Source organism: Neofelis nebulosa, chromosome 6, assembly GCF_028018385.1.
Source record: "Neofelis nebulosa isolate mNeoNeb1 chromosome 6, mNeoNeb1.pri, whole genome shotgun sequence".
Classification (NCBI taxonomy): Eukaryota; Metazoa; Chordata; class Mammalia; order Carnivora; family Felidae; genus Neofelis; species Neofelis nebulosa.
Window position 1 is genome coordinate 4183728 of NC_080787.1, and position 18681 is coordinate 4202408.

General features: G+C 37.2%; 1 protein-coding gene across 1 annotated transcript; it reads right to left on the bottom strand.

The window, feature by feature from the left end:
• Positions 1–7699: 7699 nt before the first annotated feature.
• LOC131515517 (olfactory receptor 2B11-like) lies at positions 7700–9973 on the bottom strand. Its single transcript, XM_058736220.1, has one exon. It carries the CDS (start codon positions 9522–9524, stop codon positions 8574–8576), a length of 951 nt encoding a protein of 316 aa, XP_058592203.1. The 5' UTR covers positions 9525–9973; the 3' UTR covers positions 7700–8573.
• Between the last annotated feature and the right edge of the window lie 8708 nt (positions 9974–18681).

Sequence of the window (18681 nt, forward strand, 5' to 3'; positions counted from 1 at the left end):
GAAAAAAAATTAAAAAAAAAAAAAAAGATGCAACAGGGGCTCCTTGGTGGCTTAGTCAGTTAAACATCTGACTTTGGTTTAGGTCATGATCTCATGGCTTGTGAGTTTGAGCCCCATTGATAGCTGGGAGACTGGAACCTGCTTCAGATTCTGTGTCCCCCTTTCTCTCTCTGCCCTTCCCCAGCTCATGCTCTGTCTCTCTCTCTCTCTTTCCCCAAAATAAATAAAAATTAAAATATTTTTTAAAGATGCAACAGATTTGTGTTTATTTTGTATCCTAAGACTTTACCATTCTAGCAGTTTTTTGGTGGAGGCTTCAGTCTTTTCTATATAAAGTATCATGTCATCTGCAAGTACAAAAGTTTTACTCTTCTTTACTGATGTGGATGTTTTATTTCTTTTATTTCTTTTATTTTTTGTCTGATTTCTGAGGCTAGGACTTCCAGTATTATATGAAATAAGAGTGGACATTCTTGCCTTGTTCCTAACTTTGGAGGAAAATCTCTCCGTTTTTACCCATTGAGAATATTAGCTGTGGATTTTTTATATATGGCCTTTATGATTTTGAGGTATGTTCCCTTGATCCCTACTTTATTGAGGGTTTTTGTTACGAATGGGCATTATATTTTGTCAAATGTTTTTTTTTTCTACATCTATTGAAATAATCACATGGTTCTTGTCTTTTCTCTTATTGATATATCACATTGATTTGTGAACATTGAACCATACTTGCAACCCAGGAATACATTCCACTTGATCTTGCTTAATAATTTTTTAAAAAATATATATTATTGAATTCATTTTGCTAGTATTTTGTTGAGAATTTTTGTGTCTATGTTCATCAAAGTTATTGGCCTGTAGTTCTCTTTTTTAGTGAAATAGTTATCTGTTTTGTTTTGTTTTGTTTTGTCAGGGCAATGTTGGCCTCATAGATTGAATTCCTTTTCTTTTCTCTTTTCTTCTTCTTCTTCTTCTTCTTCTTCTTCTTCTTCTTCTTCTTCTTCTTCTTCGGAATAGTTTGATAAGAATAGTATTAGCTCTTCTTTAAATGTTTGGTAGAATTCCCCTGTGAAGCCATCTGGTCGTCAATTTTTGTTTGTTGGGAGATTTTTGATTACTGATTCAACTATTTTGCTGCTATCAGTCTGTTCAAGTTTTCCATTTTTTCCTGTTTCAGTTTTGGTAGTTTATATATTTCTAGGAAATTATCTATTTCTTCCAGACTGTCTGATCTGTTGACATATAGTTTTTTTTAAATAATATTCTCTTATAGTTGTTTGTGTTTTTGTGGTGTTGGTTATTTCTCCACTCTCATTTATTATTTTAATTATTTGAGTCTTTCTCTTGTTTTTCTTTTTAAGTATAGGTAGGGGGTTATTAATTTAAATTTTTTTTAAATGTTTTTATTTATTTTTGAGACAGAGAGAGGCAGAGCATGAACAGGGGAGGGGCAGAGAGAGAGGGAGACACAGAATCAGAAGCAGGCTCCAGGCTCTGTGCTGTCAGCACAGAGCCTGACGTGGGGCTCGAACCCACGGACTGTGAGTTCATGACCTGAGCTGAAGCTGGACGCCCAACCAACTGAGCCACCCAGGCGCCCCAGGGGGTTATTAATTGTATTGATTTTTTTCAGTCTCCTGATTTCATTGTTACATTCTATTATCTTTTGGTTTTTATATTGTTTCTCCTCTAATTTTTATTATTTGCTTCCTTCTGCTGGTTTTAGGTTTTGTTTGTTTTTCTTTTTCTAGCTCTTTTAGGTGTGAGGTTAGGTTGTTTGAGATTTTTCTTGCCTTTTGAGGTAGGCCTGTATTACTTTTTATTTACCTCTTATGACCACCTATTCTGCATCCCAAATTTTTGGACCATTGTATTTTCATTTTCATTCACTTCCATGTGAATTATTTCTTCTTTTATATCCTGGTTGTCCAATGTTTTATTTAGTAACATGTATATTAACCTCCATGTATTTGTGTTCTTTCCAGATTTTTTTCCGTGGTTGACTTTAAGTTTCATAGCATGTGGCCAGAAAATATGCACGGGATGCCTTTGATATTCTTGAATTTGTTGCAGCTAGTTTTATGGCATAATATATAACATCTTTTGGAGAATTTTCCATGTTGCCTTGAAAGAATGTGTGTTCTGCTGCTTTAGGATAAAATGTTCTGAATATATTAAGTTTGTCTGGTACAGTATGTCATTCAAAGCCACTGTTACTTTATTGATTTTCTGTTTGAATTATTTGTCCATTGATGTAAGTGGGGTGTTAAATTTTCCTACTATTACTGTATTATTATTGATTAATTCCTTTATGTTTGTTATTAACTGTTATGTTTGGGTGCTGCCATGTCAAATGCATAAATATTTATAATTGTTATATCTTTCTGTTGTATTGTTCTCTTTATTTTTATATATTGTTCTTCTTTGTCTCATTACAGTATTTAAAATCTTTTTTTATTATTTTTTAAACATTTATTTATTTTTGAGACAGAGACAGAGCATGAATGGGGGAGGGTCAGAGAGAGGGAGACACAGAATCTGCAACAGGTTCCAGGCTCTGAGCTGTCAGCACAGAGCCCGACGCAGGGCTCGAACTCATGGACCGCGAGATCATGACCTGAGGTGAAGTCAGCTGCTTAACCGACTGAGCCACCCAGGTGCCCCTAAAATCTTTTTTGTGTGATATAAGTATTGCAACTTCAGCTTTCTTTGACATCCCTCTACACGATATATGTATCTCCATCATTTTACTCTCAATCTGCAGGTGACTTTAGGTCTAAAGTGGGTCCCTTAGGAAATACAGATGGATCTTTTTTCTTTTTTTTTAACCCATTCTGTCACCCTATGTCTTTTGAGTGGAGAATTTAGTCCATTTACATTCACAGTATCTACATTATTGGTAGATATGCATTTATTGTCATTTTATTACTTGTTTTATGGTTGTTTGTAAAGTTTTTCTTTGATCCTTGTCCTCTCTTTCGTGGTTTGCTCCTTTTCTTTAGTGATATATTTAGTTTTCTTTCTCTTTATTCTTTGCATATTTATGAGTGTTTTTTATATATGGTTACCATTAGGTTTTTATATAACTCTTGTGCAAATAGCAGTCTATATTAAGTTGATGACCATTTAAGTTTGAGCACATTGTTTATTCCTTTTCTCCCTATCTTTTAGTTATATGGTGTCTTATAGCAAATCCTGTTTCTTAACCTCTTAGCCACTTCCAGTTCTGATGTAGGGATGATACAGAAACATGACAAGTATTTTGCTTGTCTACCTGGAGTTTTAGCTCCTTACCCTGGCTTCCCTGGGAGCCCTGAATCCCAGTTTTTGTCTCCTTAGGTTTTTGTGGTTGCCAAAAATCCTGTTCCCCTTCTATGTCTCCTAAGTGTCTGCTTTTGCCTAGTTCCTTGAACTTTTGCTATGCACATGTAAAGAACTGGCAAATTTTATGAAGGGTATATGATTCAAAAAGGTGTTGTCTCTTCAGTGTTCCTCCCTTCCCTGGCAGTCAACCCCTCAAGTGCTGAACACCATAGTGTCTGCAATTTCTTTCAGTATGTTACAAAAAGCATACATATTTTCTAGTGTTTTTTTTTTTTGTATTTTATCCAGATTTTCTAGATACTCTTAGAGAAAGGGATGGTCTGACCTAAGTAAATATATCATCCAGTCTTTTTGGATACATTTAAGATATCTCCTTCATGTTTAGAATTCAGGAGTTCACAAAGACATGTCCAGTCTTTTCCTTGGTTAACTATGCTTTAACATGGATTTTTGTTTTAATCCTGTGCATCCAAATAATTATTTGTAACTCAGGGATATTTTTCCTATGTTCTACTGGATTATTACTCCTCCATATATTGCTTTAATTCAACTACCATTTCTATTGTTCACACTTGCTTTTATTGTCAATTTCCACATCTTTTATTTTATCACATGGTGTATTATAGTTTTCTTATTTTTTTTCTTGCTTTAAAATATTTCTTATATTGGCTTACCCCAGACTGATATTTCAGTTATCAACAGTAACTATTCATTTCTCAGTTTTTGTAGTATATTTTAGTTTTATAAAACCATGTTTTTAAAAATTTTTGCTGCACATAAGTGTGAGTTTCGCTATTGTTTGAAGTACTTACCCTACTTTCGCATAATATTTACTTCAGAGGGAAAGGTCAGGTCTCTTCAAATGTGTCAGCTTAGTCTTGTTGCATTGACTTAGCATTTGACAAGTGTTGTGATTTTTATTTTTATCGGCTAATGGGTTTATAGTTCTTTCGTATAAGCTTGCAGCATGTATAATTCTTCACACCTATGACAAGGATTATGTCCTGTTCTTGTGTTGGGCTACATTTCTCCCATTAGTCGGATCCTATCTGACTTCTGTCCTACTGGAGATCTCAAATGTTTTCCCTGCAATGGCCTTCACGAACTCTGGGTGCACATAAAGATCTACTGAAAAAATGTTCAAAATAGTTCTCTGGACATGATTGCTCAAATTCTGATATAGGAAGTCTGCAGTGGAATCAAGTTTGAGATTTTTAAAAGCTTGGTAAGATTTTGAGGTGTATCAAGGTTGAACAGCAGCCCTCTGGCAGGTTAGACTAATTATAGCAAATGTGCCCACACATGTCACATGGAGATACATATAAACATCCATGATAAAAATGTCTTTCAATATGTTTGCTGAGAAACAATTTATGTAGATATCGATATTAATATTTTTGTACATTTCATCTAAAAGTATGCACCATCTGCTTATTATGATAGCTACATATTAAAGAGTTCCATTCTTAGCTGAAAAATATTCAGTAAAAAGGGAAACATATTCTTTATTTTAATATTTAAACTATAGTGCAGTTAACTACATTATCATGTCCTGTGTGTAGCTGCTATTATATTTATACCATAATTAAGAGGAAATAATTAGTCTAGTGCATACTGATTTGAAGTTGCAAATGTAGTAATTGACTGCAAACATGATATCCTAAAGGAATAAATAGTATTGAGATTTCAGACACTTGGGGAGGTATAAAGGGACTATTACGGGCAACTTTATTTCAAAACCCAACAAACACTTTGTAAGAGTCTGTTTATTCATATACCGCAATGGTGAGATTTTCTGCTTTCTTCAGTTCCTCTATGATCTCTGCTTCTATTCTGAGATTCAAGTTTTCTAGTGAGTTATTTCCCAAACTGTGCTATATGTTATTTTCTCTCAAAAAGAAGCCAATAAAATCAGAACAAAAATGCTTGAGAAGTGTTAAACAAGGTGACTGTGTACTTTGGAGTTATCACACATTTAATATGTTAACTTTCTTTCCAAACTCCAAGAATAATATATGGCTTTCCTCAAATTTGTTTAAATATGGATTATTTTTTTATTTTCATTAAAAAAAGTTTTAATGTTTATTTATTTTTGAGAGATAGGGAGAGACAGAACACAAACAAGGAAGGGGCAGAGAGGGAGACACAGAATCCAAAGCAGGCTGCAGACTCCAGGCTCCGAGCTGTCAGCGCAGAGCCTGATGCGGGGCTCCAACTCACAAACTGCGAGATCATGACCTGAGCCAAAGTCAGATGCCCAACTGACAGACCCACCCAGGCACCACTGGATTAGTTTTCATAAACTGGGTGCAGTTCATCTCTACTGGAGCCATTCCAGAAGATAATTTGAGAAGTATTTCCTTAAGTACCAGCTACTAACCACATCTGCTATTATACATTGTTTAGTACATGACACATTTTACATGGGTCTATAATACAGGTTTTAATCATGGGTAATGAGGCTGTAGATAATACTTTTCATTCATTCATTCATTCATTTAAAAAAAGTATTTATTCAGAGCCTATTCTTTAGCTCCTATTGCACTGACTCCTTAGGTTACCAAGTGAGATAAAAAGACCTTATGGTTTTTTGTTTGTTTGTTTTGAGATAGTAGTCATCCAAAGTAATGCAAAGTTTCAAGTGGCCAGTACTATGAAAGAGGTTCACATAGTGAAATCAGATTTTTTTTTTTTACCAGACACATGGTCATGGCAGGGAATCATCCTGCCTCCAAAAAGAGTGTATTTCCTTGTTTCCAACAACAGCAGAATCATAGTGTCCTTCCATTCATGTCTACAGAGAAAAGTTTGTGGCAATGCATAGAAAAGGAATTAAACATTAATGATTGATTAATTAGTGATTGTAATCATTTTATATCTCTATATTAGAGGCTTGTACAATATGAGTCAGTGGGTTTTGTTCTTGCCATTTGGAAGGGAATAGTGGAAACATACAAATGCACCAGGATGTGCAGATGTATGAACATCTTGCATAAAAGTACTTAGTTGTTAGAAAAATATAAATTTACCTCAAATATAATTTAAAAGATGAGAGTTTGTAAGGGTAGGGAGTAAAGTAGTATGAAAAATGACAGGTTATAATGAATTAATATTACTGATAAAATCAATAGAATTCCCCTCCCACATCATCATATATCTTTCTGCTTCATCACTTCTCAGAATTGATGATGTGATAGACAATTTATTTTCCATTCTTCCCACGTTATCTTCCACCACCCCCATGTTCTTTCTTAACATCTAATACTTTATTCATAAATAATTGAACTAGTTCATCCTTTCAGTGCACCAAATACACCTAATATTCTCATGCTAGGAAAATTATCTCCCCAGCGAAGTTTACACAACTCTCAACACCAGGAGGCTGCATAGAAGTCTCTCAGATTTGAGTCCATAAGGTTTCCCTTTGTACACGTGGAAATAGTTACTTCAGTCAAATATCTGTGGGTGCCTGGATGGCTTAGTAGGTTAAGCAGCTAACTCTTGATTTCAAGATGGGTCAAGATCTCACAGTCGTGAGATTGAGCCCTACCTCAGGCTCTGTGCTGAGCATGGAACCTGCTTGGGATTCTCTCTCTCTCCCTCTCTCTCTCTCTCTCTGTCCTTCCCTGCTGTGCTCTCTCCCTCAAAATACATAAACATTAAAAAATACTCAAAAGGAAGGAATCCCATGGAGACATGTAGTAAAGTAAGAGTCAAATATTATTTTTTCAATTATGTTATTTATAAAGGATCAGACAGTGAATGTGTGATTGAAGATTGAGTTATATGGTATGAGGTATTATCCTATCTGGTCTTGCCAGTAATTCATTAGGGATTTGATTGGCTCTGTTGGAGGCAATTTAAATCGGTACAACCACTATGGATGACAGTATGGAGATTCCTAAAAAAATTAAAATAGAGGGGTGACTGGGTGACTCAGTGAAGCATCTGACTTCAGCTCAGGTCATGATCTCATGGTCCTGGATTTTGAGCCCTGCTTAGGGCTCTGTGCTGACAACTTGGAGCCTGCAGCCTGCTTCAGATTCTATATCTCCCTCTCTCTCTGACCCTTCCCTCTCATGTTCTGTGTGTTTCTCTCTCTCAAAAATAAGCATCTAAATATTAAAAAAAAAGAAATATAAATACCATATAACCCAGTAATTCCACGTCTTGGTATTTACCCAAGAAACAAACAAACAAACAAACAAACAAAAAAAACTAATTCAAAAGATATATGCTTTCCTATGTTTATTCCAGAATTATTAACAATAGCCAAGACATGGAAGTAACTCAAGTATCCAACGTAGATGAATGGATAAAGAATATATATATACACACACAGACACAATGGGATGGTACTCAGCCATAAAAAAGAAAGAAAAAAAAAACCTTGCAACATCATGTGTGAAAATTAGAGTATTATCCTAAGTGAAATAAGTCAGGAATAAAAAGACAAATACCATATGATTTTGCTTATATGTGGAATCTAAAAAAATAAAAAGTGAGCAAGCAACAACAACAAAAAACAGAAATAGACTCATAAATACAGAGAACAAACTGTTGCCAGAAGGGTTGGGGTAGGGAGATGGACAAATTAGGTGAAGGAGATTAAGAGACACAAACTTCTTGTTATAAAATAGTCACAAGGATGAAAAGTACAGCATAGGGAATATTGTTAATAATATTGTAATAAATAATGTTCTAGGGTGAAAGATGGTGACTGCATTTACCATGGTGAGCATTTGATAACATATATGATTGTTGAATCACTATGTTGTATACCTGAAACTAATATAACATTCTATATCAATTATACTTCAATAAAAATAGTTAATTAGCAAATCATACTTAAAATATCATATCCCATAATAGTAAGAAGGATAACTGTGGTTTATATTACTTGCATTATTTTTATAAAATTACACATAAATGGTTGATGTTGAATGAGTCAGTTAGTGAACATTTATTCATTGCATACTTTTCAGATTCCTAAGGTAGAATCCCTAGATGGACTAAGAGGATTTAAACAGGGACTTGGTCTCATGCAAATTGAAGGCAAATGGGAATTAGGGTTCACATTGCAAAATGAGGGCCAACAATCACAGCACTGTGGTGAATAAACATACATGTAGATTGGATAGTTACTGAGGGATACTAACCATTTTGGAGGAGGAAAAATTGAGAAGTAATTTAGAGAAGGGGCCCTTTGGAGTCCTACATGGAAAGTGTGGAGCATAAAATGGTGGTGCTTATTCTCTTCCCTGATGGCTCAATGGGAGAAGTCTCCTCATTGCCCCTTTAATGTCCTTGTTCCTCAAAGTATAGATAAAAGGGTTAAGCATAGGAGTCAGAAGACTGTAGAACAGGGCCATGAGTTTGTTCTTGTCCTGGGAGTTAGTACCACAAGGTTGCACATAAATGCACATTACTGGCCCATAGAAGAGACAGACAACAATAACATGAGAGCCACAGGTGTTGAAGGCCTTCTTCTTTCCCGTTGATGAACGAATTCTGAGCACTGTATCTACAATGAACCCATAGGAGACAAGAATAAGAGACAAAGGAATCAAGGTAAATAATGTCACCACGACAGAGAGCATAGTTACATTGAAAGTGGTGTCAACACAGGACATCTTGATCATCACTGGAATCTCACACAGGAAGTCATCCACCTTGTTGTTACCACAAAGTGGCAGTTGGACAGTGAGGGATGCCTGAAGCAAGGAGTTAGCCAAGCCACTTATCCACGCCATGGCCACTAGGGACACACAGAGTCTCTGATGCATGATAGCTGGGTACCTCAAGGGCTTGCAGATGGCTATGTACCGATCCAAGGACATGACTGCCAAGATGATGCATTCTGTGGCTCCCAGGAAGTGAAACAAATAGAACTGGGCCACACAGCCTCCATAGCTGATGGACTTATCTGGGCCCCAGAGGTTCAGCAGCAGCTGAAGGATGGTGGTTGTGGTAAAACACAGGTCCAGAAAGGAGAGGTTGGAAAGGAAGAAGTACATAGGGCTGTCAAGATGAGGGTCCACCTTGGACACAACAATAATGGAGATGTTTCCCACTAGTGTGCAGATGTAAGCCACAAGCACCATTATGAAGAGTGGCATTTCCAACCAGGGATGATCAGAGAAACCCAATAGGATGAAGAACTTTGGAATGCTTGCATTGCCCGGATTCATGACTGCCATTTCTCTTGTTGGTGGATTCAAGTCAAAGTGAGGACACGTATTTCAGTATAGGGTTTCCTGAGGGTCAGTTTATTCATTTGCATAGAGTGGATTATGCAGAGATTTTCTCTGTGGTGTAACTCCAGTGAAGTCGTTTGATACTTGTAATCATGAAAAAATATGAGTCTCAATACCAAACATTATTATTTTGTAGCATGTCTAAAAGAAAGGGCAACAAATCTTTGTGTTTGCCTAAGAAATGCAATGGAGCAAATTTTATTATAAAAGTGATTAGGGAAGGGGAAAGTCACTATTGCTCTTATATCAGAGAAAAGAATAAAACAGAGGAGTGTTTCTCAGGAACCAGCCATGCTGACTTACCACATGGCTTCATTTCTTTCATCCACTATCTGCTGGCCTTAGACCACTCTGCTTGAATTCATGATGTGATTTAGGGAAGTTCAGGATGTTCTGAGCTCCAACAGGATCAGTCTGAATGCATAGAAACAAGATACATCGCTGTTCCTTGGGCCTATGCCCCAAATCCTAAACTGACTATTGCAGCACAAACCTTTTGTCCCAACAGGAAACATGCAGCTTAAAGGAAATGGTTCCTTGCCACAGGTTCAGTACTCAAAGAATGAGACCAATAGTAATTGATACCACTGCATGGTGATATGAGACATTCAAGGCATCAGTGCTTAAAAGTACAATGTAATGTGGGTTCATGCTTGTCACACCAGGAGTTGAAATCTATCACAAATTTGGCAGTTCAGTGCTTCTTTGTGTATTTACTGTATTTGTTTCCATTACATGTGTGAGTGTATGTGTAGATGTGTGATGTGGGTTATGATATAAAACGTGTATCTTGCTATTGGCCATGGTAAGAAGTTTGAAAAACACTGTCGTAGTAGAAAAGAGGATGTGAAATCAGAGAACCGGGATCCTGTCGACTGGGATAGTTAACACATTGGCCTTTTCTGCATTGCTTACCAGCTGTGTTGTGAGGATTAATTAACCCAGTATCTGTGACTACACTGAGTGTAATACTTAATGTTGTGGTAGTTACTTTTAGGAAGTGTAGTGCCTAGTGAGTCCATATTGATTCATTAGTCCTCGTTCTGGTTGCATACAAATATTAGCAGTGTATTTACCCCACCAGATAGATGCCTCACAAAGATTGCTTTTTCTTCAATTCCCTGAATCACTCCTACCATGTGGCTTGAATCCAGGGGTTCATTTTATCAAGATTTTTATGCAAATACACATATATTTTAATTCATAGAAATGCCCACTAATGCAAACAGTGTCCCTATGTCATTCGTCATTAAAGGAGACATGTTTTAATGATTTAAATTATAATATTGCATTATTAAGGGTTTCAATTTATTTACACATTGTTTAGTACAGAACTTACTAGAGAGAGGTCACAACTCACATGGAATTACAAAAAGATAAACTCATGAAGCTGAATAGATCACTCCCACCCACATACAACACCTACCTTACATTATTGCAGGTATTTGATGTTTATGCTCCCTGTTCTTGCAAATCCAACTTGATCTTTTCTTTCCAACAGGACTAAATGTTAATTGGAGATAAGGATTGAATAGTCTGTGTTCAGTGGCTTCACATCATATCCTAACTCCGTAATATAATTTGTGTATTTGATTTGAAAAATCCCAAATATGTTTACATGTGGAAACCAATTTTCCTGTAAAATAACATTCATTAAGGAATGATTATCTCTCTTTATATAAAGTGGTGGGACATTTTCTTCATACAGATAACGAACCTCAGTGGACATCTCTTGGCAAGAAACACTGTACAAATTCCCTAGTGGGAGTACTACTTTCTAATTTACTTCTTGCCATAAAAATGGAAGGAAAAAATTTGGCATTTTCCTTGTTGTGGAAAATGGACTCAGGACTAAAAGAATCCAAGAAAACTCATCTACCTTGTCAAGATAGAATTTTCTTTTATTTATACTTTCCTCAGGCTATTGTTTCTTCAGATTCTTGCTCTAGTAAAAGTAGGAATATTTCTAGTTCTATACAGGGAAAAAAGCAGTGGTCACCTTCCAATTTGATTTTTAAGAAACCAAAGGGCTTTTGTCTCCATGTATTTCTTCCAAAATAGCCTAGCACAGTATAGACTTTTTACCTCACCTAACATGGACTACATAAAAAATAGTCCCTCATTTGGGTTAAATAATAAATCATTACGGCAAGAAAAAGTTAAAATATTCTCTTATTTATTCAGTCAAAAAATATTTGTTGAGTGCCCATTGTGTTAGTCACTTTTGTCGATGCTTCAAAACATAACAATGATCAATAACAGATAAAAATTTGCTTTAATGAAACTTATATTGTAATAGGGGAATAACATATTTGTGCTTATTGTCAGTGTCTCAGTGGATTTGGCTTCAGAATAATTGGAACACTCATGCCGTAATTTACAGTGCTGAAAACTCATGGGTGGAAAAATTTAAGTTTTGCAAGATTGTTTTGTATTTTAACTAACACTGACACACAATGTTAAACTAGTTTCAGGTGTACATCATACTGAGTCACCATCTCTGTACATTAATCTATGTTTACAACAAATGTAGTCATCGTGTCACCACAAAATGCTATTACAATATCATTGACTATATTCCTTGTGCTGTACCTTTTATACTTGTGACTTATTCAGAATTGGAAGCCTGCACCTCCAATGCCCCTTCATCCACATTTCCCATCCCCTAGCCCCCTCCCTTCTGACAACCAACAGTCTGTTCTCTGTATTTATGGGTCTGATGTTTGTTTATTCTTTTTTTTTCAGGTTGAACATATAAGTGAAATCATATTGTATTTGTCTTTTTCAGTCTCATTTATTTCACTTGGTGTAACACACTTTGTGTTCACCCATGTTGTCACAGAAGGCAAGATATCATCCTTTTTCATGACTGATTAATAAATTATTGTATATACATACCATATCTTCCTTGTACATTTGTCTGGACACTTAAGCTGCTTCCATATCTTGGCTATTGTATATAATGCTGCAATATACATAAGGTACACATGTCTTTTGGAATTAATGTTTTCATTTTCTTAGGTAAATATCCAGGAATGGAATTATTGGATCATATGTTATTCCTATTTTTAATAGTTCAAGGAAACTCTATACTGTTTTCCACAGTGGCTGCACCAATTTACATTCCCACCAATAGTGCAGGAGGGTTCCTTTTCCTCTATATCCTTGCCAACATTTATTTCTTGTCTTTTCATTTTAGCCATTGTGACAGTTGTAAAGTGATGTCTCGTTGTGCTTTTGATTTGCATTTCCTTGATGATCAGTGATTTTAAACATCTTTACATGTGCCTGTTGGCCATCTGTACATCTTTCTGTAAAAAATGTCTATTCACACTGGCTGCTTATCTTGCATACACCAAGCCCCACACTGCTGTGCTGTGGTGGGACTTCTCTTCTCAGTTACACTTACCTCAGTCCAAGTGCAGTGAGACCCTTGCCCAGAAGACCAGAACAAACCCTGCCCACATGTCTGCTGACCAAGAGTTCTGCAGGGCCCAGTCCTGGTTGAGTTGGTGACAGGTCTCATTTCACAAGCATACCATAGTATACATCGTCTGAGCTCAAGGGGAGAGTAGCAGTGGGGACAATGGACCAGGTGAGGATTACCTCAGGGTGTGTGTGTGGGGGGGAACATTAGCCCCTTCTGAATGCCTGGCCTTCAATGTTTTCTCTATTTGTTCCCATACTTCAAGATTATAATTTCCTTGTTCTGGTAACCAAGGGTAATTTTGTTGGACAGCCAGCAATAATTTAAGGAGAGCCTTATAATTTAGAGTTGTCTCTGCTGTTTCTCCTAGTGACTGAAGAAATAAAATATAGCAAGGGCTAGGGAGTTTCCCATGATAAATCTCTCAAAAAGTTTCACAGCAGCGAATCCTTATATAGTTTTGCTTTATCCCTTACCTCGTCAGGTAGAGGCTGTACCCAGTGTGTTTTTTTCTTTTATTTTTTCTTGGAGCTCCTTAATTGTTCTGTTATGTCCTGCAGTCTTTGTGTCGCACTGCCTCCTGGCCACGTCGCTCCTTGTCCACGTTGGCCTGTGTCCCCTTTCCTTCTGTCATGTGGGGGTCACCATCTGTTGTAAACTCTGGGTCTAGAGTTCTTCTTTGTCTAGTAAGAAAGCAGGATGCAGGATTAAATGTGAGAGATGATTAATGTCCAGGAAAAGATAAGAGCCCTGAATAAGGGTCCTTGCCCCATTTTCATTAGGATCAGAAGGCTTGCAAACATGGTGATGGATGTGCACAAAGAGACAATGAAACTGTTAACATTAACTCATGAACGTGAGGGAAAGGGGGTCTTGAAGATATTCAGGGTTAGGGGTTTGGGTTAATACAAAACAACATCCTGGTGCCTGGCAGCTGGGCAGAGGGTTCTTTACAGGAAGACATGAGGCTCCACCTCTGTTTATCTTAGCTAGCCTAGGGGATAAGACTGAGCAAGTAACCTCGGGTTTAACAAGGCACCTTTTCTTTTGCTAATCAGCTCCACCATGGCAGTATCACTCACAGGGCAGCGGTCTATAGCCCTATTTACCTGTTTACCTAATTTGATCCTTCCTTTTTGCGAAAGCTGCTTTCTGCTGTAGTACTAAATTGGGGGGCAATTTTCTCCTGAATACCTAATCTTGCTTACCTCATATATCTTTGTATTGGGGGCCTTTGCCCTCCCCCCCCACTTTATTCTAGGGGACTTAGCCCCCCTTCTCTATCCTTATACACCTAATCTTGTTTAACCAAATGTGGGTGTGAGCATCCTATGGCTTTGTGATTGTTTATGCCTTATTAACCCATCAATGCAGGCTCAGGGAATACCTAAACTTATTCTCCACAGACACATAGTATGATCTCAATCTTTTTGTACTTGTTGAGGGCTGATCCATGACCCAATATGTGATCTGCTCTGGAAAATGTTTCATGTGCACTTGGAAAGAATTTGGTTCTCCTGCTTTAGGATTAAATGTTCTTAAAAAATTTTTTTTAATATTTATTTTTGTGAGAGTGCAGGTGGAGGAAGAGCAGCAAGAGGGGGACAGAGGATCCAAAGCAGACTCTGTGCTGACAGGCTGACAGCAGTGAGTCTGATGTGGTGCTCAAACTCATGAATTGCAAGATCATGACCTGAGCCAAAGTTGGACACTCAACCAAATGAACCATCCAGGTGCCCTAGGATGAAATGTTCTGAACATATCTGTTATCTCCATCTGGACCATAGTGTCATTCCAAGCAATTATTTCCTTGTTGATTTCTGGCTTAGATTATCTGTTTATTGATATAAGTGGGGTGTTCAAGTCCCCTTCTATTGTATTATTATCAATGAGTTCCTTCATGCTTATTATTAATTGTGTTATATATTTGGGTGCTTCTATGTGGATGGCATAAATATTTACAATTGTTAGATATTGTTGGATAGTCCATTTTATTATGCTATAGTGTTCCTCTTCACTTTTTACATTCTTTGGTTTAAAATATAGTTTGTCTGATGTAGCTATTGCTATTCTTGCTTTCTTTTGACTTCCATGTGCATGATGAAAGTTTCTCCATCACCTCACTTTCAATCTGCAGGGGTCTTTAGGCCTAAAATGAGTCTCTTGTTGGCACCATTGATGGGTCTCATTTTTTTTATCCATTCTGACACTGAATGTATTTTGATTGGAGTATTTAGCCCATTTATAGTCACAGTAATTATTGGTAAATATGAATTTACTGCCATTTTATTACCTGTTTTTTTTTTTTCATTGTTTCTGGAGAGTTTCTCTGTCCTTGCTTGTCTTTATCACTTTTGGTCTTTCCGCTGAAAGTGTGCTCTTTAATATTTCTTTCAGGCTGGTTTAGTGGTCATAAAATCCTTTAGTTTTTGTTTGTTATGGGAAAATCTTTTTCTCTCCTTCCTTTCCGAATGATAGATTTGCTGGAGAGTATTCCTGGCAGCAGATTTTTTCCATTCAGCATGTTTAGTATATCAGGCCAACTCTTTCTGGCTTAACAAGTTTTTGAGGACAGACCTGAAGCCAGCCTTATGGGTCTTCCCTTGTAAGTTAGGAACTTTGTTTGTCTTGTTGCTTTTAGGGCTTTGTCTTTATTGCTATATTTTGCAAATTTAATTACAATATGTGTTGTTGTTGGCCTTTTTATGTTGTTTTTGATGGGAGTTCTCTGTGATTCCTGAATATGGATATGGGTTTCATTCCCCAGATTAGGGAAGTTTTCAGCTATTATTTCCTCATATAAATTTTCTGTCTCCTTTTCTCTCTTTTCTTATTCTGGGACTCCTGTAATACAGATGTATTAAGTCTATTCTCATATAGAGAATATTTTCATCTCATGTCACATAATTATTTTTTCTTTTCTTCATTTTCTTTATTTTCCATTATTTTGTCTTCTAGATCACTTATTTGTTCCATTGCTTCTTACATCCTTGTGTTGGTTGCAACAAATCTGTTTAAAATCTCACTTATTGAAGTTTTTATTTCTGACTGCTTATTTTTTTATCTCTTTTATATCTGCAGTAAAGGACTCCCTGAAGTCTTCCATTCCTTTCTCAATCCCAGAGAGTATCCTTATGATAATTGATGTAAATTTTCCATCAGGAATATTACTTGTATCTTTTCACTAGGATCTCTATGACTTTATCTTGTTCTTTCATTTGTGATGAAATGCTCTATGATGGGATTTTGCCTAGATCTCTGTCTTTTTCTCTGTGTTAGGAAAGCCTGTTATATTTCCTGCTCCTGAGAGTAATGGCCCTATGAAGAAGAGGTTGTATAATGTCCTGGGGCTTTAGGATGTGTCTCCAGTATGTGTTGTGTGCAGTCTGCTCTTGTGTTCTGGCTGCTCCATCTTTAATGTCAGTTATTTTCAGAGGCTCTCCTTGCCTCCTGTGGGCCAGTTTCTGATCCATGGCCTGAACGTGGTAAGCTTTAGCTAGTGTACTATGGTCTGCTTGTGAAATGAGACCTGTCACCAACTCAACCAGGACTGGGCCCTGCAGAACTCTTGGTCAGCAGACATTATGTGGGCAGGGTTTGTTGTGGTCTTCTGGGCGAGGGTCTCACTGCACTTGAACTGAGTCAAGTGTGACTGAGAAGAGCAGTCCCACCAGAGTTTAGCAGTGTGGAGCTTGGTGTATGCAAGATAAGTAGGGATGACTCTAAATTATAAGGTTCTCCTTAAATTATTGCTGAGTATCCAATAAAATTGCCCTTTGTTCCCAGAAAAAGGTACTTATGATCTTGACATGTGGGAACGAGTAAGGAAAACATTAAAGGCCAGGCATTCTGTTTTTATTTTTATTTTTTTTTAATATATGAAATTTACTGTCAAATTGGTTTCCATACAACACCCAGTGCTCATCCCAAAAGGTGCCCTCCTCACCCATCACCCACCCTGCCCTCCCTCCCACCCCCCATCAACCCTCAGTTTGTTCTCAGTTTTTAACAGTCTCTTATGCTTTGGCTCTCTCCCACTCTAACCTCTTTTTTTTTTTCCTTCCTCTCCCCCATGGGTTTCTGTTACGTTTCTCAGGATCCACATAAGAGTGAAACCATATGGTATCTGTCTTTCTCTGTATGGCTTATTTCACTTAGCATCACACTCTCCAGTTCCATCCACGTTGCTACAAAAGGCCATATTTCATTTTTTCTCATTGCCACGTAGTATTCCATTGTGTATATAAACCACAATTTCTTTATCCATTCATCAGTTGATGGACATTTAGGCTCTTTCCATAATTTGGCGATTGTTGAGAGTGCTGCTATAAACATTGGGGTACAAGTGCCCCTATGCATCAGTACTCCTGTATCCCTTGGATAAAATCCTAGCAGTGCTATTGCTGGGTCATAGGGTAGGTCTATTTTTAATTTTCTGAAGAATCTCCACACTGCTTTCCAGAGCGGCTGCACCAATTTGCATTCCCACCAACAGTGAAAGAGGGTTCCTGTTTCTCCACATCCTCTCCAGCATCTATAGTCTCCTGATTTGTTCATTTTGGCCACTCTGACTGGCGTGAGGTGATATCTGAGTGTGGTTTTGATTTGTATTTCCCTGATAAGGAGCAACGTTGAACATCTTTTCATGTGCCTGTTGGCCATCCGGATGTCTTCTTTAGAGAAGTATCTATTCATGTTTTCTGCCCATTTCTTCACTGGGTTATTTGTTTTTCGGATGTGGAGTTTGATGAGCTCTTTATAGATTTTGGATACTAGCCCTTTGTCCGATATGTCATTTGCAAATATCTTTTCCCATTCCGTGGGTTGCCTTTTAGTTTTGTTGGTTGTTTCCTTTGCTGTGCAGAAGCTTTTTATCTTCATAAGGTCCCAGTAGTTCACTTTTGCTTTTAATTCCCTTGCCTTTGGGGATGTGCCGAGTAAGAGATTGCTACGGCTGAGGTCAGAGAGGTCTTTTCCTGCTTTCTCCTCTAAGGTTTTGATGGTTTCCTGTCTCACATTCAGGTCCTCTATCCATTTTGAGTTTATTTTTGTGAATGGTGTGAGAAAGTGGTCTAGTTTCAACCTTCTGCATGTTGCTGTCCAGTTCTCCCAGCACCATTTGTTAAAGAGACTGTCTTTTTCCATTGGATGTTCTTTCCTGCTTTGTCAAAGATGAGTTGGCCATACGTTTGTGGGTCTAGTTCTGGGGTTTCTATTCGATTCCATTGGTCTATGTGTCTGTTTTTATGCCAATACCATGCTGTCTTGATGATGACAGCTTTGTAGTAGAGGCTAAAGTCTGGGATTGTGATGCCTCCTGCTTTGGTCTTCTTCTTCAAAATTACTTTGGCTATTTGGGGCCTTTTGTGGTTCCATATGAATTTTAGGATTGCTTGTTCTAGTTTCGAGAAGAATGCTGGTGCAATTTTGATTGGGGTTGCATTGAATGTGTAGATAACTTTGGGTAGTATTGACATTTTGACAATATTTATTCTTCCAATCCATGAGCAGGGAATGTCTTTCCATTTCTTTATATCTTCTTCAATTACCTGCATAAGCTTTCTGTAGTTTTCAGCATACAGATCTTTTACATCTTTGGTTAGATTTATTCCTAGGTATTTTATACTTCTTGGTGCAATTGTAAATGGGATCAGTTTCCTTATTTGTCTTTCT

Coding starts and splice junctions, on each gene's coding strand:
- LOC131515517 (XM_058736220.1), bottom strand. CDS start 9,524: ATGGCAGTCATGAATCCGGGCAATGCAAGCATTCCAAAGTTCTTCATC.